Here is a 24,975-nt window from a genome sequence, read left to right on the forward strand (position 1 = left end):
GCACCCGGACCATATTCCTTTCATCTTTACACACGGTCAATCAATAATCTTCCATAATTATTTATTCTGTTACTTTGGCCGTGAGTCAACCCTTGGGGCTCTAGAGCTCTCCTTGGGTTCACCCAGCCTCGTAAAGTGGAAACCCATTCGTAGGTAAATATTTGGTAGTTAAACATGTCCTTGAAAAAATGACTTCTTTGTATAAGTTTCTCAAATACGAACAAATAACTAACGATTCAACGTTTCACCATTTTATAAAACATCTGATAATTTCCACACTCCCCTCCACTCCCAAAAATAAAATGGCATAAGTAAAGTTGCAATTCCATTTTAACGTAAAAGTTTCTTTAACATATTAGGTTTAACCCTGCCTTAAATATGCAATTTCAATTTCGTCTTACGAATTTTCTTTTTTTAGCTAGGCTGTTAATATAGATAGAGCATTTTTCGATACTTTGTTTTTTTGAACCAGGGGATCCCAAAACCTGTAATTGTGTTGAAAACTCGAATTTAAAATTTTTCACGATCACAATTTATCCCTAAGAGGATATATAGGGACATAGACATACATTTCTATATGTTTGTGAGTGAAAATAAAAATTAACGTAATTAGCAACATATATTAAATTTATTATATGTATAATAAATTATTTTACCTTGAATCTTGGTACTGAAAATTTGTTAGGGTACGATTAAAACAAAAGTAATAATTTTGTTTGTTAATAAGTAATAAATTTGAGCGAGGATTAAAGAAAATGATGTTACTTCCCTTTTAAGTTCTGTTACCATTCAATTGGTCTTTGTTACGTTCTTCTTCAACTCGTTGAATTTGTCCATTAGGATTATACAAGATTAGCTTTGAAAGATCTCATCCATCCGCTGTAAAAAAAAGTTTTTTGTTATAATAAAAAAATATATATTCAGTGTTATTTTTGCGTTAAATTAATCTAAAAAGTAACATTATTTGCTCAGATGGTTTCATTCATTTGTTCGTAAAATTCTCAGGACGCTATCAATTGGGAAGACCTTCGTGAGTTCTTTCATTGCGAACGTCAGGGTCACGGGGTTTTTAGGCGTCGTTAAACTTCTCTGGAAGATAACATTATCTATTTATCTTTGTATTATACTTTTTTTTTTTTAATTTTTTAGCTTAGAAATGCTTCTTATATTTAAGGAAAAATTACATTTGATGTATTGGCAAAAAGAGATATCAGCCCGCAAAGAGGTAGAAAGCTCTACAATGCAAAGAGGTATGTCCGGAATGGATTCCAAAGGGGAGCTGTTAAGGCTTGTGCAAAAGGAAAACGTTTTGAGGGGCCTGCAATTAAAGTTCTTCCCTGCCCCTAGTTTGGCAATGTCCGGTGTCACTGAACTCTTTTGGAGTTTCCAAGTACTTAGCAATATATTTGTATCATTATATTCGGAGCATATTTTGGAAAAAAAATAACTTTAAAATAAATTTAAATAATTTTTGCGTTTTTTTAACAACTTTATTCTAACTCACAATTCATAAGTAAATACCATTTTATTTACTTTAAAATATATAAGTGTATTCTGATTGAAATATCATATTACAATATATTTGTAACTTTATATAAGGACCATATTCAAAAACATTAAAAAATCCGCTTTTATTATTCATAATGCTATAAAATTCAAATAATTTTAGCGGTTTCTTATTCCAACTCGCTAATCAAATTTTTTACCTACATGACACTCTCTTAAATCTTCCCATTCGAATGGCCAAGTTTGGGGAAAACAAAATAATAATATTCAATAATAATAAAAAAAGAGACTTCGTTTTATTTTATGCTCTTAACTCTAAATTAGTTATCTAAATATTATTTAAATCGTACTATTGTTTTTTATAATCTATTATAAATGTTTGTGAAAGCTTTATATTTGACCCCCCTTTTTGGGGGGCGTTATCCCATAATTTGTCAAAAAGATTTTTTAAAGTAACTAATTCGTTGATTAAGAAAATAACTATAAGTTAATTTTAATAAAAACCTAACTAAGCCTAACTGAGTTAGGCAGAAATAAAGTAAAATTCTTGACTTTGTTTAAATAATGTTTTGAGTTTTTAATTTTAAAAGTAATTTTCTTCTTCATATTCTATAAAACTGATCTAGTAAAAGAAAAAAGAAAAAGATAATAAGATTATTTTATAAAACTAAAACTAACAATCTGTATAAAAAATCTGCAGAAATGAAGTTGTAACGAATTTCTTGCCCAATAATGTTTTTTTCAACCAAAATAACCAGATTTTTTTTTATTTATCACTATCGGTTCTTAAGAAGTAATTTAATAACATGATTTAAAATTTTAAAATGTTCTTAAGTTATTCGAATTTCAAGCGAATAATTAATTTTTATCATTGACTTTTCTTTTCGATGCTTTATGAACGCGGAATGTACTGCAATGATAATCGTTGGGACCCTTATTATTTTTTGCGTTGACAATATGACAGATGCAATGAAGTACTACCAACTTACCAGGAACATCCTATCAAGAATAATGGTACGCCAATCGATGCGATAATAATTAATGAACTTTAAATATAATTATTATCTCATGCCTGCATACATTAGGACTATAATCAATCTTGAAATCGATTATTAAATTCTAAATCGTTGTCAAGCTATTCCGATTAATTTAAACATCCCTTTTAAATAAAGAACGGGTCCTATTAAAGCCCTCTGGATACGGGGCACTTTCCCATCCAATTTGTGCGAATTGCTCCACTCACCTCCCCGAAGTGCGGGGATGAACCACTGGCTCACGTTTCTAGTTCAGTAACGACTCACTCTCAGAATCGAAAGAAGAAAAAAAAGGACTCGAAGGGTCAGGACCACTCATGTCCGGTCATTAGATAGCTTCCAGTTCTTGTGAAAGGATTTTCGATCGAAATGGTCGGAGGAAATGGATTTTCTACTTTTACTGCATCCATTAAACTGAATAGTTTTTTTTTTTTGTTTTTTTATTTCTACTCATATGTATTGGTCTTGTAAATGTAACTCGTGAGCCAACTTAAGAAACTAAACAAAGTGCTGTTTATTTTAATTTTATATTTTATACACACATATATTGTACATTTATATCATTATTTAAAAGAATATAAATGATAATAAAAATTAACAATTCTATAAATAAACAGTGCTACTTGCCAATACTTGATTAATGTTCGATTTTGAGTAAAAACTATATGATTTCAGAGTACTATGTGTAATCAAGTATCGACTTACTCAACATTTTGTAATAGATTAAACCAAACTTGAAAATGTTGAGTTCTTATTTAATTGATAGCAAATAATTGATAAATGAGTAAACCTGTAATAAATTACTTCTTGTACTTGAATACCATTTAATTAAAAATTTTTAGTATTGGTTACTAATACTTGTGTTTCAAACTGTTTGAATATGAATACTTTAATTGAGGTGTAGATAGTTGACCGTAGATTAATGCTTGAAGAAGTTTGTCGGGGGGTGCGGTCAGCAAAGAACAACATAAATAAACAAAACCATATTTATTTATTTTATGCCGACGTTTCGACCTGAGTTTCAGATCTTCATCAGGGGTTGTGTCGTAGAGGAGGGAAAGATTAGTACTAGATTGAGTACCCTCCTCTACGACACAACCCCTGATGAAGACCTGAAACTCAGGTCGAAACGTCGGCATAAAATAAATAAATATGGTTTTGTTTATTTATGTTGTTCTTTGCTGACCGCACCCCCCGACAAACTTCTTCAAGCATGAATACTTTAAGTTTTTCTTGAGTATAGATTACATTACTTGCACTTAACTTGAAATATCTTCAGTATGGGCATTGTTTTCTTTACTCAAGTATTCTCAGTACAAGTAGTCATACTCGGTATTCAAGTACAATTTGTCCAACTCACGGTTTTTCTAATTATTAATTCTAATTTAATTAAAATTATAATTCTTTTAATTTAATTAATTTCGGCATTGTCTTATTTGAAGTTAGGTTGTTTTGATGTAGGACTTCTCATAGGCCCAACAACCCTTTTCTGCTAGGTTCATTATTCCTGCTCCCTTCTTTACATTGGAGGTTATCTCTTATAATTAATTTAGATAATTATCTTGCCTTCTATACTAATTTGTCTTGACATTTATATTTCTAATAGGTTTTTGATAATTTGTCGCAAATTGCCTCTCAATATCCAATTAAACCACCTTTATGATAATGCGTTCCATTAATGGCCTGATGGATTGTAATTGGCTTGAACTATATATCGTCCTGTATCCTAGGCGTCTTGAAAGGTCATCTTGACAGGCGGATGAGTCGTGAAGTATGCGATCCTACGTCTGATTTGATCTGATCAGTCCTTGAGATTATCGTTAAGCAACAAACTTCATGATTGCAATTCACACCTGCTAGTCTTTCACGTCTTTTATTTTTTTCCAGCGTCTATTTCAGAAAGGATCGTTGTGTAATTCCAGCATTTAACAGTTCTGGAATCGGTTATTAAGAAAGAAAACATTCCTGGTAAGTTTCTCGGAAAGTTCGTGCTTGCTTGCAAGACTTTGATTGTATCCGTTAGCGAGTAACTATGTCCTGCACAATTCCTTGGGGATTCCTTTTCCTCAAAGCCCCTTCGAAGGATAAAATAAAAATAGGTGGAGTTTACAACGGAGTTCATAACATGTAATTGCATGGTTTACAATTTCATTTGATATATCGTATATATGAATAAATGTGATATATTTATTGATTGAAATGAAAACAACTTAAACTTCAAGTTCCTAATAATCCATACTTAAATATACATATAATTTAGTATTATTTCGTGAAGATCATGGCTTCGTTGCTCTTTAAGAAGGGCCCATTTAACAAATTAGGTACTTTGGTGTGTTTTTTTATTAGGTATTTTTTACTGAATACATTCATAATTAGTTTGACTATGGAAAACACAACTAGGTCATTTATTAGGTAACATAATTTGCTTGGTATGGTAGATAATCCACCCTTTCTTCGTTTTTTAACGGCCTAATTAAAGGGTATAAAACTCATTTGAAATTCATTTTATTTTTTCGCTTATCTATATTAGTTCATTTTTAGTTGAACTTAATACACGATTGGAACTTCAGCATTTTACCTTCTTCATAATCCATCTTTTTGTCGTACCCCATTCGTACCCGACTTTCAATCGTTATCCGTAACCAAGGCAAAAGGAGTGAATGACGAGACGCAGTCGCTGTACCCAACGGATTGAGGGTAGTTTTTTACTCTGTGTACCATTAATTAAAGGTCGATATATGTTAGTATATGGAGGATACAGTGTTTATTGTTTTATTCCTTCAATGGAATTTTCAAAATGCTCTCTCTTTGGAGCCATATCCTGGAGCTGATCCTCCAGAGGCTCATCGAGTTTCGCCAGCATCAGATTGCTAAAGGCCAGCAAAGTCTAAAGACCCCGGAGAGCCCCCAGGCGATCACACTCTACAAGATTTACCGCCGGTTCAGGGTTCTGCCTCTAGGCGCATCGTGCACCAGGCGTTTCCCAACCCGCCCGTTGTGGTCTCTTGAATATTGCATTTCAAAAGAAATGTTCTCAAAACTCCCGTTTTTCTTGGTAATTGATGGCGTTCTCTTCCCCCTGCAACGAGGTAGGGAAGAGGACCTATTGGGTAACTTAATAGCAGGTAACTAGAGGTCGTTGGTTGGTGGTAAGTAGCTCGCTGGTGGGCACGTTGGGGGGCGCTAACGAGCCGTTCGGTTAATTCGATCAGAATCGATATCTGAGTCCAAAGTGCGCGGCGATTGCTTTCTCGATTGTCAATCATCCCGGGAGTTGTTATGTCGTAAGTGAACGTACGCAGGCATAACTGTATCTTTGATTACACCCTTGGAAGCTTTCGATTCGGCGGGCCGTGAATAGATTTTTTATTTTGTCTCACAAAAAAAAAAAATATATAATAAAATCAATCTTAACTCAATATGTTTATTTTCTGTATGACATTTTCACTTCTATTTGGTAGGATCTTCAGAAATTAAAAAAAAAAAGTTCTATCTCGTCGTGCCCTTAATTCAATAAACTCTCTGTTTTCATTTACTACTAAATTGTTTTCGATGAAATTTGAGATTCTTAAGTGCAGGCGAAAGGAAATAAAAATATAGACTTTTTTGCCTAATTCATGAAATTTAGAAGTTTTTCTGGCATGCATATTTTATTTTTCTATACCTACACAATTTTCTTGAAAATTGACTACTTAACAGTAGGCTGGATGTGGCTTTCAATACTTTAGACAATTGTAACTATGATTTATTTATTTGATGCAGAATGATCATCTGAATTGTTATTTCTATCATTTTTGTGTTCAAATCGTAAACAAAATTAGCAACATTTTTTAGTTTAATTTTTAACAAATAAGGGACATTTTTCTAAGAAAGTTAAAACCTAAACAAAAATTTAAAACCGATAATGGAATAGATTTTGCGAAATCGTTCCTTATCTTAACATTAAATATTACTGGGATTGCATCAAACTTTTATATTTGTATGTATTGTACATATTAGGTATTTATATTTAGTTTAATAAGTATTTTTACTTTTTAAAAAAAGCTTCTTAATGTTAGATTATTTTGTTTACGATTAAAGAAATAAAATTTCAAATAATAATTCTAAATCTAGTACACCATTCTATAATTGGGTAATTTTTTAACTGCACTTATATTTTTAGCGAAGTGTTTGTATAGAGGTACTTTATTATTTTTTTTAAATGAAATTATATAAATTGCAAAAGTTTACATCATAACGTTGTATTCCTTTTTCGCTCATGAATAAATCCAAAACGGTTAAGAAATGTTTCATAAAAAAATATTTAAAAAAAGATTTATTAATGATTTCTCAGAACTTGGCTCCGGATAAGACATTGTTATGTAATTCGCGGCAGCGCAGGTTCTTAATGGACCCTTGTTCTAGTCCGTTATGTAAAAATGTCCAGAAATGGATGTATTTATGTGGTCGAAGCTCTGCGATTTGCTCCAAGATCGATTCTTCATCCTCCGTGTCGTAATCGATTGAAATGGATGGTCTCTATAAAGATCCCCGATCCTCCAAGCCGTTTCTCATCGTTCTGCCTAATGGTTTTCTGAGCGGGTTGCATGTTCAGAAACTTCGAGGTGGCTAGGAAATAGAACTTTGAAAATTAAAAAATCAGAAAATTGTGTAAAAGATGAATTTGGGATTAGTCCAATAGCCGAGGCAAAATATGTTATCTTATTTCAAATAAATATTTAGTTCGTACTTTTCTGTAAAATAATCCTCCCTCTTAATTTACCAACACAAAGTGGGAGTTTCAACACGGCGCTCCCTGAAAGAGAGTAACAAATGTATGAAAATTGTATCATTTGGAGATGGTTTGTTTCAAGTACACAGTCCCTAGATGCCAAAAATCTTTAATGGAATTAGGAGAGGACATCACACCAACAGACCACATTTAAAATATTTTTTTTTTCTCCATCCACCACTGCAGATTTTTAGGATGGTTTACTTTTTGTATACATTAACTACAAACAAGACTGAAAAATTCGCTCTTCCAATAAGGCACCAAAGTTCTTTTCGGCTTCTTGTACTAATAGCATTAATGTATCCCCAGCGATCAATGATTTCGTAAAATTAAATTTATTCTTTATTAGCCTTTTTTTTTTTTTATAATACAGCTTAAACTATTTGTTTATTTATTCCTTATGTTGCAATGATGTATACTCCTATTATACTATTTGAGGTCTGACCATGATGTCATTACATTTAACTTAACCCTCCTCCCCCTCTTCGCCGTGTCCTCAAGTCCTGACCAATCACTGTAATCTTTGACCAATCCTCAACGGTAATCGTCTTAGATTCCCATCGAAACGATTTTTTACTCAGAAAATTCTCAAGTACATTTTCATCCTTAATGGCGAGTTTCCTGTACCAATCCTTGCCATAAGTCACGAAAAATGATTGGGCTAACATGGAAGGAAAACCATGCCTCATTAGTGAGATTTGTTTTCTTAGTTTCTTGAAACATGGAAAGTTCATGAATTATTTTCTTAGTAACACCTATGTAATGTAGTTTACATATTCCAATTATTGTAGAACTGGTAGATACGTACAATGGAAACTTTCTTCTTAGTTTTCATGGTTCAGTAAAAACATTTTAAACTTCTGAATTCTATAATGATTATAAGTCCGTCTATTGGTTTAGGAAAAAAGAAAAGAAACTAACATAACGGAATTGAAAAAATATACAAAAGAGAGACTTTAACGCTCTAGTATATTTTGCATACATAACCATACTGTGCATATAAAACGGTTCAGTATATACGGACTTGCTATTTTTTTTTATTTATTGAGAGCCGTAACGAGCCCATCTCATGATACCACCTTCCTTCACCTCCTGATACCTCCCTGCCGACAGATGAAAATAAAGGACGCTGTAGAAAGAAGAGAGATGGAGGCTGTATATGGACATCCGATACCCTGTAACAAGCCGGACACCTGTACAGCTTCTACAGGGCCTTCTTCTTCTTCTGGATGAGTGTCTTCGCCATATGGCGCGAGGAGGAATCTCGCCTTCTTCAGCTCTGACAAGTCGTCCAGCGGGTCCTTTTATGGAGCTGGAATTGCTAGGAACGCTCCCTTGCTCATCTCTCAGTGCATAATGCCTTTCGATAACTGTCGTCTAAGTTATTGTTTTTTTTTTTGCTTTTATTTTTTTAAGAAATTTTAAACCATCGAAAGCATTTCATAAATGAAAAAAATCAAACGACACTACCTTATTATCATTCTCTTATGGTTACTGGCAAAATTAAAGACATTGATTTCATATTTTATAAAAAATAAGACGAGTTCAGTTTCACAAATCTTATTTTAGATCAGTTAGCTGAGATAGGAGTCGGCAGTTCCGATTATTGATATTTCTGATAGTAATTTATTTAACACTTATAAATTATGTTTAAAACTACGAAATATAAAATATCCAATCCAGGATACATTATTAATTAACAATAATAATGCGAGGCAATTTTCTTTTCTAACGATTTAGTTAGTTTTTTTTCTTCTCAATTATATACTGTAAAACTCTATTATAACTCGATAAAGTGAAAAAACTCTTCATTTCGAATTCCAAATCTGTTCTTCAATATATTCTTAGATAGATTGAACCAAATACTCTATACCTCGGAATGAAAAATACGATAGAACGAACCTTTAGGTTCTACGAGTATAAGTCGAATTCGGAGAGCTGGTAGACTCTATAACTCGAAGATTGGCATATCGTACGTTACTTTCTGAGTTTGTGAGTTTAATATACTTTTAAACTATTTAAATGAAACAAATAATTCTATTTACTACTTTTTATCCGTTTTCCTATTTCATAGGAAATTAGATAACTCTAAATCGATTTTCATTAAATTCTTTAACTTAAAGAATTAATATTTCGAAAATTCTATAGTTCTGAGTGAAATGGATTTCCATTCAACTTGTTGAGTTTTTACTGTATGTTTATTTATTATTATTATTTTTTTTGTATCATCTTGGTTCATCTTTTATTCGAATAGTCAAAAATTAAAAATTTGTAATATACCCTTTACTGTCAGAGGATTTTTAAAACATATACAATAAGGATATTTATCATTTTTTCTCATGTCAAATCTACGAGAGTTACTTTTACAGTTTAGATTTTTTTAATTTGATGTTTTCTTTTCCAGGATTCACTGGCACGCAGTGCGAGGTGGACATAGATGAGTGCCAGATGAACCCTTGCATGAACGGTGGTATCTGCAACGATCTCATCAACAGCTTCAAGTGTACCTGTCCGATCGGCTTCACGGGGACTCGCTGCCAGACCAACATCGACGACTGCCTCAGTAGCCCGTGCAGGAACGGAGGAGTGTGCAGGGATTCTATCGCAGGATATACCTGCGACTGCCATCCTGGCTTCACTGGTAAGTTGTTGCAACATCGTGATTATAGTTTGTACGTGCATTCATAGGTTTTCTGAGTTGTGATTCATTATGCTATTTGTGACAACCCAAAGCTTTACGAATGCAACTTATTTATAAAATAAAAAAAAGGTATGTTTGAAATTTTCAATCAGACTAGAAGAGATTGGGAAATTCATTGCAATTTGTCGAAGGATTCTCCTCTTTTCTAAAATTTCCCAAAAATGTTGGCCAGATTTTCTAACTTACCGGATGTCTTAAAATACGGTCCGACATATATTCCAGAAAATACGGTACTTAAAAAAATTATTAATCTTATAAATTCTGAAAATATCATATGGTTAACATACATGATCTGAAGTCGATTATGTTAACTACAGATAGTGAACGAGGATCTGGTGAACAATAGCTATTGTGATGTCGGCAATGTAAATCAGCACTAATTTACTAATCTGCTTAAATGAAGCAATGCCTCCTTTATCTGGAGTGCTCGGTGGGTTGAAATTAGCGAAGCCATTAAAAGTGATAAATATGCAATGGTTCATTGTGATTGATGGTCGATACGGGCCAAGGATTCTAGCTTGGTAATTAATTGAATGATGGTTGTTGAGGCAATAAATACTCCCAACAACCAACTTATCATCATCAAAACTTTCCTTACCTCAAGTCACTTCTTGATTTTAAAAGCCGTTAGTTTGCTATTCCATTTTTATTCAGGAGTAATTCTAAAAGGAGTTTTATGTTAAAAAAGAAAATAGGGTTGAACTTTTGATCTACTAGACTAAAGACAACAAAGGGTTTTCCAAAGGGAAATCATAGAAGATTTTCTCAACAATTCTATATGGAAGATCTGACAAAATTGATGTTATCTTTTGTATATTAAGGATCGTGTTGATTGTACCGCAGAATGGCGTTACTTTTTGATAGCCCTACTAGTTTTGAAATAGCCAGTAGAGGCACTATTAGAGAAAGTAACCGAAATCAACCATACTATCTTTGGAATATGTTAAATCCATTATAAAATCTAAACTTATTTTTTTGTCTGTAACTATTAAAGCAAAGCAGCGATATATCTTTTAGGATTTGCTGCCGTTCCTTAGGTTTGTCACTAAGCCAGCCAGCGATTTCGCAACGAAAACAACTCAAATGTTAAAACTTTTTTTTCAGATTTATATTTATTACTCAAAAATTAAAGTAGACGATGTTTCTTACAAAACCCATTTCGTTTCTCTGCGAAAAATGCCAAATATCTCTTGTAACTTTCCATTTGTGCCTAGGCTTCAACGAAATACGTCTGAAACTAACTATTTTACAGATGTCAGATATGTCAAGTTCAAACCGGATATTAAAAAGGTTTTTTTTCAGAGTTCCGTTTTTTGCTTTCTTTAACTTTATATTATAAGTTTAATAATGCCAATAGACATGTAGGATTTTTTAAAAATATTTTTGTTGTGAATGCGGCATGATGGTAAGAAGACAAAGGCTTGTCATATATTGGTATATTCGGATTCTACACCGCAAAACATGTAAAAAAAAAGAACAGATTTTTTTATTGAAAATATTTTTTTTGTTCAACCTTTCATGACTACTGGACTTAAAGAAACTTCATTTATTGATTAACTTCAAGTAACTTAATTCAATTTGTTAATCTATCCATGTTACTTCTTAATTTAAAAGTCTATCAATCTAAAGCATAACTAATCATATCATTAATAAAGGATCATTCGGTTTGGAACATCGATTCCCTCTAATGATCTGCCCCTGTTCCTAGATCTTATCTCTAATATCGCGGTATTATTAGCTATCGATACTTAGAGCCAATACATCATCAGCTGATCGATTAATATAAAAATATTATGGATACGACCGTTCTTTTAAATATGGCATTAACATACCGGATCCTCTGGAGTAGGGAAGATGGAGGGCAGAGGTTGGCTGCATTGAATCATAGCAGTTCGCCTTGACGGGCTCTGGTATGCCCCCCCCCCCATCTTGGTATCTATCTCGCCCCGAAACACATCTCTCAGGACCTGCTCGGGTCGTATTTGTTTTGATTCATCTGGACAACACTAAGAGTATTTCCACGTAATGAATAAAAAATTATTTTATGGAAAATAATGTGATCCTCAGGCAGTCATTTTGTTCCTTATATTTTGGCGGATAAAAGATCACGTGAAAAGAGCATCAAGTTAAAATATAGCTACCACCTCCCCTGATTACATCCAAAGAAAATAAATCGATACCTATATCATAATTGTATGAAATATATCGATATTTAATGATATAAAAAGTTTTGTTTGAGGCCACTATGAGAAATTCCTTTTTTGGACACTGACAGTTTCGCTAATTGAGGCAGAACAACGTACCTATAATGTGAATTAATTTATAAATAAATTTTAAACAGTGAAAATCTTTGAACATCAAACAAACTAATCAATGATGATAAAGTTGATTAGTTGTATCAGTCCTTTATGTAACCATATACATGTGACAGTTACATGACAGTAGGTGTCACTATTCCATCTTGTATTATTAACTATCTTGCAAAACCTGATGATATGGTAATAATAATACTCTTATAGGAAATGTTTTCGAGGTCGCAACTGCCAATTATTTTATACCATGGCAGTCGTGGTAACTGTCAAAGAGTCACTAATTGTTGGCAGTTATCTTTCTTGTTTAATATTTTCTTTTATTAACTAAAATCATGTTTCAAAAATGCTCAACTGATTTCAAAGTAAATTTATGTTACAACCATAATTAGTTTAATAAAAAACAAAAATAATAATAATAAAATTTGGAAATTCATGATTTTGTATCATGAATTTTTGAATTATAATAACAGTAATGTAGCATAATTTAAATAAATTATTTCAGAAAATTAAATAGTGGTAATGGGAGTTATTTATTTTTCAAAATTATTCTGATACCATTATTTAAACCAATTTTGGATTTTCAAATTGGATTCAAATTTGATTTTCAAAAACCAATTTTATTTTTCAAAATTATTCTGATACCATTATTTAAACCAATTTTGGAAATAAAAAACTATTGGAACTATGATTTGGAAACACCCAAGTCCAAACCTTTTCTAAATGAAAATGATTATTGCAAAATGATCTTATTTATAGAGCCAATTGAACATCCATTTTATAGGATTGCCGATTGCCATAAATAAAAATCCTTTATCCATATAAAGGATTTTTATTTATGGTATATTATTCAACTGTAAAGTTTTTCAGGTTCTGGTATAGACAAGTGCCATTCATTTTTCTTATAGATAAGAGGCATTATGAAATAAAGAATTCCATTCCATTTTTTTCCATCTAAGAAAAGGAAACGAGAAGGAAATGAACCTGTTGATTAATTAAACATGTTGCAGTTTCACCCACCCATTTGGAATAATGACTATTTCTTTTATTTTGTTCATAACTTGTATTGCCTTTTAATTCTTTCGTAAATTGATTTGGATTTAATTTATAGAATAACTTTAATTTTCGATTTTGTAATAGTTTTTTTTAACCCCTTAATTATCTTATATATTGTTAAAAATGCAAGTCTTATTCAACCATCTTGTTCTGGAATCGAATGAGTTATTATTTTATTGCTTATGATTATATTTAAGCGTAAGTTCCTGAAATTGCAGTTTAACAAAAAAATTACAATCTATAGAGAATTATATGTATCTAGTACTTGTTAAAAGCTATTTTAATTAAATTTTAAGGGTTCAGAAGAATTTTAAGGTTTAAAAAAATATATACATATGATATGTTTTAAAAATAAATTTAGAATTGTGATTTGTTTACATACTTTTTTATATACACTATGTTATAGTACATAGTAAATAGATATGTACACATGCAATATTTCAAATTTATTATTTTTTGTTCTATTATTCAACTAATAAATCATGATACTAACATTCCCTCATATCTTAATTGTCACATTAATATTTTTATTTTTACTAAACATTTGATCTGTCAGTGATAATTGTCAACTATGTGTTCTAAAAAAGAAGAATTTCATTTGTTAATTATATTTAATGAAGTATAAAGTTGACATTCTCAAGTAAAATTCACAGTCCACAAGTCACAACAAGGAAGAAGTAATCCTCACCCTGCTTAGTATTGGACATTCATAATTGACCATATGCTCACTTGATTTCTAAAGAATTATTGTCAGAATCCCAATACTGTATAAAACAAAGCTTTTGCAATAGCCTACATGTTTAAGGAATGCCCATTCCATTGCAAACAATTAAGCCAAAAAGGAATTCCAAGCAATATCTCAATATTCTCAGGGAATGATATTAATTAGATAGGTGAAGTGTTGTCTCTTTTTGTCAAGCTGGATAAATGATAATCTAATGATTCCATGCAGAACCTTTGTTATAATGATAGCCTTCATTATAAAATATATTGTATTTTGTTTTACATTTACATTCTTATTGTTTTTATTATAAGCTAATTGTATTAACTTTTAAATTTATGTAATAAATATTGCTAGCACTGATGACCATTATGTTTTTTTGCCATCATATTTATAAAAAAAAAAAATAAAACAACTGAAATTAAAAAAAAATGTGTTCAACATAATAAAGGAAATTGGTTCTTGTTATTAGTTTTAATAACAAAACCACCATTTACAGGGCCTAACTGTGAAACGAACATCAACGACTGTCAGTCTTCACCCTGTCACCGAGGCGAATGCATTGATGGAGAGAACTCTTTCACCTGCCTCTGCCACCCAGGATTCACTGGCTACCTCTGTCAGACCCAGCTCGACGAGTGTGCTTCCTCTCCTTGCCAATATGGAGGTCACTGTGAAGATCTTATCAATGGATATCAATGCCGATGCAGACCTGGAACTTCTGGACCCAACTGTGAAATCAATGTCAATGAGTGTTATAGCAATCCATGTCGTAATGGTGCCAAATGCATTGATGGTATTAACAGGTAAAAGTCATTTAAATTTTCATTTTAACTTTTCAGGACTTTTCATGCATAAAATTATTTAATTATTTAACCATTTCAGGTATACTTGTGAGTGTCTTCCTGGATTTACTGGTATCCATTGCGAAACCAACATAAACGAGTGTTCGTCTAACCCTTGTGCGAATGGAGGCAGATGCATAGATCTAGTCAATAGCTTTAAGTGTGAATGTCCTCGAGGATATTATGATGCACGATGTTTAAGTGATGTAGACGAATGTGCCTCAAATCCTTGCGCCAATGGAGGGACCTGTGAAGACGGCTTGAATCAGTTTATATGTCACTGCAGGCCTGGTTATGGAGGTGAGAATTTGTTTTTGTTTTAATTAACAGAAAGATTGTAACTGCCGATATCCATTTTTAGAGGTTACTAGTTTTTTTTTTTACATGACGTTATCTGTCAATGATTAAACTTTTACATCCCAAAACAAACAATGGTTTTAGAAAACTATAACTTTGTTCATAATGCAACCACAATATTTAATAATTTTCTATCTACTTCCTATGATTTAATATGTACAGCATATTGTAGTGATATTTTACATCTCTTGTCAAATAAAATAAAAACATGACAATATATGTTTATAGATTTTCTAGTTTTCCCTTCTTACAATATTTAAAAAATGGTGATTGATCTTTTGAAATAGTCAAAAATTTCGTGTCCACAATACATTTCTGTACTTTATTAATAATTTGAATAAATTTTGCTTTCAGGAAAAAGATGTGAATATGACATCGATGAATGTGGATCAAACCCTTGCCAGCACGGAGGAATTTGTCATGACCACCTCAACGCCTATTCTTGCTCTTGCATCGCAGGTTACACAGGACCTAATTGCGAGACCAATATTGATGATTGTGCACATGCACCTTGCCGCCATGGAGGCTCATGCATCGATCTTGTCAATGGTTATAAATGTGTCTGTCAGTTGCCTTATACTGGGGCTGATTGTCAAAACAAAATGGATCCTTGCACACCAAATCTGTAAGAAAATTAACATTTAAATTCCAAATTATATTCTCTTCTGATTTATTTTGTTAATTGAAAAATTAATATAATTATAATGATTTAATTACATATACAAAATTCAATGTTATAAATGAAACCTATTTATTTTTTTGTAGATGCCAACACAGTGCTAAGTGCACTCCTTCCCCAAATTATCTGGATTTCTCCTGTCAGTGTTCTGTTGGATACACAGGTCGCCTGTGTCATGAAGATGTCGACGAGTGTAGCATATCAGCTCCATGTAGGAATGGTGCTACATGCCGGAACACAAATGGATCTTATACTTGCATATGTGCTAAAGGATACGAAGGAGTAGATTGTCTTATCAACACTGATGACTGTGCCTCATGTTAGTTTTTTATTTTATTCCTAATTAATTTTACTGGTATTGTTATACCCTTAATCTTATAATTATTTGTGTTCAAACAGTCCCATGTCAAAATGGTGGAACCTGTCTTGATGGAATTGGTGACTACAATTGTTTGTGTGCCGATGGTTTTGGTGATAAGCATTGTGAAACTGACATAGATGAATGTCTCTCTCAGCCATGTTTGAATGGAGCAACATGCACTCAGTATGTGAACTCATACACTTGCACCTGCCCGCTTGGATTTTCTGGAATCAATTGTCAAACCAATGATGAAGATTGTACTGAGTCATCTTGTATGAATGGTGGAACATGTGTAGATGGAATCAACAACTACACTTGCATTTGTAAGCCTGGGTAAGTTCTTTTCTCTTTTTCAATATTTTATGATAAATATAAATACAAATTATAAAATAAATATAAATTATAAAAATATAATTTGTGATTTAATATTCATATTAAAAAAAAAAATGTATTGTTAATTTATGAATGCTTAATTTTATATATTTTTCTATGGCATTAAACACTGTTATTTATAACAATAAGTTAACAACAAAAATTATTTTATGAGACTAAAGAATTGAAGACGCAATATTAATATTTTTGTATAAATTGCTTTTCAGATTTACAGGTTCAAACTGCCAAACTAGAATTAACAAATGTGATTCGAACCCATGTGCTAGCGGTGCTACATGTATCGACCACCTTCACTATTATACCTGTCATTGCCCATATGGTTATACAGGCAAACATTGTGATCAGTACGTGGACTGGTGTGCAACAGAACCTTGTGAAAATGGTGCTCAGTGCAGGCAGAAAGAGAATACATATCAGTGTGCCTGTGCTCCTGGTTGGACTGGAAAGGTCTGCGATGTTCAAATGGTCTCTTGTAAGGATGCTGCTCAAAGGAAAGGTAATTATCAATAATTTTATTTTAAGAATTACTATGAGTATTAAAGTATTACTAGTATGAATTTTTTAAAATATTCATGTTTTAATTTTTTTTTAGGTGTTAGTCGTGACAACCTCTGTAATAATGGAACATGTGAAGACTTTGGTAACAGCCACAGGTGCCATTGTCAAGAAGGCTATACTGGCTCTTATTGCAATATTGAGATAAACGAATGCGATTCAGCTCCATGCCAGAATGGTGCAACTTGTCAAGATCTAGTCGGCCTCTACATCTGCCACTGTGCTCCTGGTTTCCAAGGGCAGAACTGTGAACTTAATGTGGACGACTGCTCTCGTAAACCTTGCCAAAATGGCGGGACCTGTCATGATCTAGTCAATGGCTTCATCTGCTCTTGCCCTCATGGTAACTTTCTTTATTAAGTAACAAGATGATGGTTGATATTTTCCTGAGATATTTTATTATTAGTACTATTGAATATCTGTTGTGAAATATTCAATTGAGATTTAGGTAAAACTTTTGAATACATACTGGCAACCCTTCAATGGAACTATTTACTCACCGTAGTAACATAGTTTATTATTAATGTGCAAAATATTGATAAATCAATACTAATTAAAAACTTTTCTAGTTCTTCATACTACTAATTCCTTTAAAAATAAAATACAGCAGAAATTTTTACCCTAATAATTCTCAAATGTTTCATCTAAAGGACAAATTAGGGTTTCACATTGTTTAATTTGCTAAAAAAACATTTTCCCTTATCAGAGCTTTGAATTTCTTCCTGAATGCCAAAAACTAGTCAGGGATTGGTTTTATTATCATCTGGTTGAAGTATTGTTATTTTAGACGATTTCAGGTTTTTAATAGCGTAATGGTTTCTAATAGACTTACACTAATAGTCTAATAGACAATTACAATTCAAAGTAAGAATTCTGCTCGGGTAAAGCACTATTTTGTTGTTATTATAAAATGTATTGTTTCATAATTATATTAAATTGTTTTAGTACAGTGAAAAAAGGTTAATTCACAGTGAGGATAAGATAGTCAGGGGTACGTTGAGTAATGATAAATAAATAAATTAAAAATCATTTTGTATTTGTGCTGCCATTTCAGTCTGAATTTCAAGCCTTGATCAGGGCTGAAAACAAAAAGCGAAGTAACAACCATAATTTAGAGAAAAGAGACATTGTGGCGAGAAACTAAGTAGATAGTAACTTTTAATTATAAAAAAAAAAATGGTAGAAGTTACTTTACATTGTATGTTTTCAAATACCAAACTGAACAACAGAGTTGTTTTAATGTCTAATTATGAAGTAAATGCCTTGTAACATAATACAATAAAGATGATGGAATGATAGGAAAATGGTAATTTTCTTCTAATGAAATTTAAGTGGATTAAAATTGGCAGATTTATATTGTTAACCCATTGTAAAATACTTAATAGAAGTCCAACGCCTTTAACAATTAATCATTTAAATTTCGTTCTAATATGGTGTTGCCAGCACATATTCTATAGTCTTAAACCATAAAACTAAAGTTTGATCTGTTAAATAATTATTTCTTAAGTAGCTTAAGCATTATTATATGAGTATTTATTAATTTAAAATTATAGAGTTCAGCTCTTGTTAGAATTTTAAAATAATTTTATTTTTTATTTTCAAGGTACTCTGGGCATAATCTGTGATATTAATGTAGACGAGTGTGTAATGGGAGCGTGCCACAACAATGGAACGTGTATAGATAGGATCGGTGGTTTTGACTGCATCTGCCCACCAGGTTTTGTTGGTCCTCGGTGTGAAGGAGACATCAATGAGTGCCTGAGTAATCCATGCGCCGGACCTGGGACTCAAGACTGCGTCCAACTCGTCAACAACTATCATTGCAACTGTAAAACTGGATATATGGGCAGGCATTGTGAATTCAAGGTAGATAGTATTAAAATGTATGATTTTTTATTTATATGAATAAGTCAGCTAATAATGATAAGCTACATTATTTTTACACACCTCTATTTATGTATACATAGATACGTGTTCCAACTTATTCTATATAGATGGAGTCTGTTTCAATTACTATAAATTAACAATGTAATATAGCCTTTGATATTATATATTAATAAATTTTAAGATCCGGTAAATGGATTAAGTTTAATAAAAATATCTCTTAAAGAAATACTACAAAAAAAAAGATATTAGAAATATTTAATGAAAATCAATATCCATTTTCATTGGACTTAAAAAAAAAATAAAAAAATTAAACAAAATAATATATGGGACACAATCTATTATTTCACATATATATTAATATTAGTCACATATCAAACCAAGCAATCAATTTTTCTTATTGTTTCAGGTTAATTTCTGTGAAAGCGGTCCTTGCCAAAATGGTGGAATATGTACTGCTCTTGATACAGGCCACTCGTGTTCATGCCCTGATGGCTATTCAGGAAGAAACTGTGAATTCTTTGGCTTCGATTGTGCATCAAATCCATGTCAAAATGGCGGTGCTTGTAGGACACTTGATGGTGGAGGGTACATCTGTGATTGTCCACCAGGTATGCAAATGTGACTTTTTGTTCACTATTCTTAATATTTCTGTGACAATATGTAAATTATTTGGATTATAAAAACTATTTCCTATTATGAGCTAAATGTTTTGCATACATGAAGTTTTAGTATTATTACATAGAGTTTCTCAATAACTTATGGAGGCGTGATCTGCAAAACACGCTATATCCATTTTGTATAAAAATCGAGGTAATAGTGGATTCTGAATCTTTCTAACCCTAATCTATCGGGCTTCTATGAGAAAACTATGCAATACTATAGCAGCTTTATTAGTTTTATCCCATGAATAATTGTGAGAGAAACCTGAACTCTCTATATCCATTGTAAAACTGGCTATGTCCAACCCCAACAGTTTTCACTTGTAGCACTGTCTATAGTTGAATGTTTTTTACCATTTAAAACAATTATTTGATTGTTTTTATTAAATGCGAACATTTTACGTTGAAATATAATTTGTTATTTAATGATAAAAAAAGTTACTTTATGAGTTTTTCTTGTCCATTGAGGCAGTTTCTGCTTTACCTTGTACAGAACTATCCATCCACTATCCAAAAATATCCATATCCAATCCAATTTGATCAAACATATAATCAATATTTATTTTATGTACTTTAGGATTTTAACTTTGTCAAATCAAAGTTTTTAACTGCAGAAGACCCAGTTTAATGAATTTATAACTTTTGAATTTTCTCAAAAATTCAGTTGCTGTGGATATATATAGTTTTACTAGTCATGCTCTCACATACATATAGATTTATGTATCATATGTATGCATTGGGGCACAGCTGTTGTGTTAGGGTGGGGTCCCAGCGTGCTCTGATCGGAACTTTGTGTTATGAGTTTGATTCCCACTTATGACAGTTAGTATTAATTTCTCGGCAGTACCGATAAATGGATCTTGACACTCCTATCTCGGTTGTAACACGCCAGCAACTTCCAAGCAGCCACCAGGCGTTGGCAAAAAGAACCACTAGGCTTAGGGAATGAAATAACAGAATAGTTTGTGAAATTTTATATTAAAATATGACTTTTCAGGATCTGGCGGTAGCCATTGTGAAATCGACACAGCTGATGAATGCTCCTCTGAACCTTGCCAGCATGAAGGCGTCTGCCAGAATAAAGTTGGAGAGTATGCTTGTTATTGCCCACCGAAATGGAAGGGTAAGAACTGTCATCAATATGATCCCAACTTCAGAGGTGGGCTTGGCCGAGACAGTCTTATGAAGGTAAGAAGCAGCTGTATAATTTCTTTCTTCTTCTTTTTTTTTTTTTTAATTGCAAAATATGCATTTGTAACTGAATTTCATTAATATTTGTTCTAGCAGGCGACACAACATGTGACACAGACAGAAATGGAAATTGAAAGGGAGAAATGTGAAGTAAACGGCTGCTTTAGGAAGGCTGGCAACTATAGATGTGATGAAGAATGCAATACTTTAGCCTGTGGTTTTGATGGGAACGATTGTTCACTTGGTAATTACCAGACATTGTTATATATTTTTTATTTATGTCTGTAAATTGTTATGTTTAATGTTAATTGTTTATATATGTCAATTGTTATATATTTATTACTAAGGAATTTAAATTAGTCTTCACTTATTATCAATAAACAGAAGTTTTGTAGTAAAAAGTATTATAAGTAATATGAAGAAAAAGGTTTTTTCTGAAAGTATAGATTAAATAATTGTTAAGATAAAGAAAAAAAAGTAAAGCAAAATTTATTGTGTCTTTAAAAGCTATTGTAAATATATGATTTATTCAGATGCATTAGATTAAATTAAAATTTAATTTAGTTTTTAGAAAAAAATTGTACAGACTTTAGGCTTTAAAATTTTGACCAATTGATTTGATTGTATGTATAAAAAATAACTATAAGATCAAATATTCTCAAAAATATCTATTTTATATGTGATTTGGTATTTTAGGTGTGAATCCATGGAGGAACTGTACTGCATCAATTCAATGTTGGCAAGTCTTCATGAACGGGCAGTGTGATGAGGAATGCAACAACCCGCAGTGCTTGTTTGATGGAAGAGATTGTGAGAAGAATCTTCCTCCTTGCAAGTGAGTGTCTTTATTTCTTGCTGAAATAGATAAAATGTACTACACTGAAAACTGTGAAAGAATAATATTTTAAGGATATAAAGTATAATTTATTTTAAGATTACCTACATTATTTAATGTTTTACAGTCCCATCTACGATGCTTACTGCCAAAAGCACTATGCTAACGGTTATTGTGACTATGGATGTAATAATGCTGAATGTAATTGGGATGGTCTAGACTGTGAGAAAGAACCCCCTCGTCTCGCTGAAGGTGCAATATCTGTTGTAGTACAAATGGACCTACAAATGTTCCGTGATAATCTTATTTCTTTCCTTCGAGATGTAAGTAGTAACTCTTGGTTTATTGTCAGTTACTATCAGTAGCAATAAAAGTAAATTCATTAATAATTATGAAACTTTGCAGATTGGACATCAATTGAGGGCTACAGTTCGTGTTAAGACTGGAAATGATGGTAGAGAAATGATATACCCTTGGAATGTTCAAGAAGAGAATTCTAAAGGAGTCGTTGCGTTCCTTGAAATCGACAACAGAAGGTGTACGGCGAGTCCAGGTGGGGAATGTTTCCCAACAGCGAATGAGGTACTTATATCTTTTTCTTTATAGTAATTTTAGTCAAAATATTGAATTTATCTAATGTTATTTTATTTTTTTAAAGGCTGCTGGATTTTTGGCTGCTACAGCTCAAAACCATGCTCTTTCCACATCTTTTCCAATAGTAAAGATTCAAGGAGTATCGGGTGCAGAACCTCCTCTTCCAGAAGCACCAACATCTGGAAAGTTTGTCTTTATAGGAATCATTCTTGTCACTCTTGTCGGTCTCCTTCTTGGTGTTCTTGTGACAGCACAAAGGAAGCGTGCTCATGGCATTACCTGGTTTCCAGAAGGTTTCCTCAGGACAAATAGGTTTGTAATATTTTTGTATAACATAACCTACTTTGAATATAAAAAAAGAATGAACCTTATTTTTATGACTTATTGTTTATAGTGGTCCAAGGCGTCGATCCAGGAGGAGAGGTCCGGATGGGCAGGAGATGAGAAACTTATCCAAGGGAGTTGAAGTGAGTGGCGGATTGGGACCTCCTCATTGGTCTGATGATGAAGGCGATCTACCACCGGCAAAGAGAGCAAGGGATAATGGCTACGCCTCCGACCATACAGCTGTCACCGACTACGACGATATGTGGGCTCATCATGTTCCTGACACAAGAAATGTCATACTCACTCCCCCAAGCATGGTATTTATCAAGAAATATCAATGTAAATGATTTCACATAAGTGAGAATGTATACTGACTTAAACATCTTGTAGGAAACCCAATCAGTCGATGTGAGAGGACCCTGTGGTATGACGCCCTTGATGGTTGCAGCTGTGAAGGGCGGAGGACTTGACACAGGAGAAGAAGATGAGGAAGATGGTACTGCTGCTGTCATCGCTGACTTGGTGGCTCAAGGAGCCGAACTCAATGCTACTATGGACAAAACCGGAGAGACATCTCTCCACCTTGCTGCGAGGTACGGTTTTGCGCTTTTTAGATTTAGTATAGATTGAATCTGACCAAGTTTTTTGCTTTCTATCTTAATATAAGTTAATTATTTCTGGTATAAATGTAATATAACGTAATTTCCTGCTGCTGAAACTCCGAAACATCATAAGGATGATAATATATTTTAATGTGGTGCTCTCTCTTTGGTTAAAACTTTCCAATTTTCTGACCTTGAACAATTGGGACAATTAGCTACTATTCCTGGTAAAAAAATATTATTCATGAATAAAGCAATATTTCAACTGTGTTAATACTAAGCATCAAAAGTTAGTTTTCTTAGGGGTTTATTTATTGTATTTTTTCTGCTGGTTAAATAGGGTTTTACTGTAATTAATCAAAAAATATTAAATATGATCTTATATATCAATTCTACTAAATTATTACTTAATTAATATTAATATAAGTAGACATAATAATATAAGTAGTTAATTAATTATATTCTTATATTAAATCCAGTGAACATTTTTCCATATTATGTTGGTATTACAAACAAAATACTTCATATATGAAATATTAAAACTTAACAGATAAACTTATCCACATTAATCATTGGAATAAAGTTTTGTGGTCCGACATGTCTCTATCAAACTGAATTGAGTGGATTTTATAAGTAATCATTAAAATTAAAAGTATAAAAGTTAGTTTTAATAATTTTGTGAATTACTACAGTTTATTAATAAATGTATACTTTGGTTGTGAAGGTACGCCCGAGCTGATGCTGCTAAAAGACTACTTGATGCAGGGGCTGAGGCAAACTCACAGGACAACACGGGACGAACACCTCTACATGCAGCTGTCGCAGCTGATGCCATGGGAGTTTTTCAGGTTTGTACCATGAACAAATATGATTTTCATTATATTGTTTATAAATGTAATGATAATTAAATATAGTTATTTTTAATTATATTATTTAATTAAGAATTAAGATTAAATTATCATGAGCTTACATTGGTTGGTTTTTCCTTAGATATTTCTTCTGTTTGTTCATCTGTTTCTAAGCATAATTAAATATTTAATTTTCACAATTAATTCTATACATTAACTTCTTTCTCAAAAATAATGTAAGGTTTCTGAAATAAAAAGATAGAAATAAAGAATATTAAGCAAACAATATTGTAAAAAATAAAGACATATTATTATTTTTCACAGATACTTCTGAGAAACAGAGCAACGAACCTCAATGCTCGAATGCACGATGGAACAACTCCTCTTATCCTGGCAGCACGACTTGCCATCGAAGGTATGGTAGAAGACCTGATTAATGCTGATGCAGATATTAATGCTGCTGATAATTCTGGAAAAACAGCTTTGCATTGGGCCGCAGCTGTAAATAATGTTGATGCGGTTAATATACTTCTTACGCATGGAGCGAACAGAGATGCTCAAGATGACAAGGTAATTTATCATCATCATTGAATTGTATTCTAACAATTGAAATAAATCATTTTTATTATCTTTAAAATGTTTAGTTTATCTCATCAGTGTGAACAAAACATATTTGCTTGAATATATCTTGACTCCCATTTTGAAAATAATTTACTCATAAGAAATCTATTTCCAAATTTTATA

The 24,975-nt window shown here is 32.2% G+C and overlaps 1 protein-coding gene across 4 annotated transcripts in view; it reads left to right on the forward strand.

Moving 5' to 3' along the window:
• The window catches only part of N (neurogenic locus Notch protein), a 237,499-nt gene that overhangs the window by 207,933 nt on the left and 4,591 nt on the right, over window positions 1–24,975 (forward strand). For 2 of the 4 annotated variants that reach the window (XM_014430838.2, XM_014430839.2), the window contains exons 9-28: window positions 9,716–9,952; window positions 14,598–14,904; window positions 14,984–15,243; window positions 15,655–15,925; window positions 16,066–16,298; window positions 16,379–16,673; window positions 16,940–17,229; window positions 17,326–17,631; window positions 18,892–19,154; window positions 19,582–19,783; window positions 20,832–21,022; window positions 21,119–21,269; window positions 21,722–21,860; window positions 21,988–22,183; window positions 22,266–22,442; window positions 22,519–22,766; window positions 22,849–23,098; window positions 23,172–23,374; window positions 24,108–24,231; window positions 24,556–24,801. In XM_014430838.2, coding sequence (XP_014286324.1) covers window positions 9,716–9,952; window positions 14,598–14,904; window positions 14,984–15,243; window positions 15,655–15,925; window positions 16,066–16,298; window positions 16,379–16,673; window positions 16,940–17,229; window positions 17,326–17,631; window positions 18,892–19,154; window positions 19,582–19,783; window positions 20,832–21,022; window positions 21,119–21,269; window positions 21,722–21,860; window positions 21,988–22,183; window positions 22,266–22,442; window positions 22,519–22,766; window positions 22,849–23,098; window positions 23,172–23,374; window positions 24,108–24,231; window positions 24,556–24,801 — 4,589 coding nt within the window. The remainder of the gene's footprint in view (window positions 1–9,715; window positions 9,953–14,597; window positions 14,905–14,983; window positions 15,244–15,654; window positions 15,926–16,065; window positions 16,299–16,378; window positions 16,674–16,939; window positions 17,230–17,325; window positions 17,632–18,891; window positions 19,155–19,581; window positions 19,784–20,831; window positions 21,023–21,118; window positions 21,270–21,721; window positions 21,861–21,987; window positions 22,184–22,265; window positions 22,443–22,518; window positions 22,767–22,848; window positions 23,099–23,171; window positions 23,375–24,107; window positions 24,232–24,555; window positions 24,802–24,975) is intronic. The other 2 variants (XM_024360766.2, XM_024360767.2) reach the window with 1 other exon arrangement.

Source organism: Halyomorpha halys, unplaced genomic scaffold (genome assembly GCF_000696795.3).
Source record: "Halyomorpha halys isolate HHAL.00 unplaced genomic scaffold, Hhal_1.1 Scaffold916.1, whole genome shotgun sequence".
NCBI classification, from domain to species: domain Eukaryota; kingdom Metazoa; phylum Arthropoda; class Insecta; order Hemiptera; family Pentatomidae; genus Halyomorpha; species Halyomorpha halys.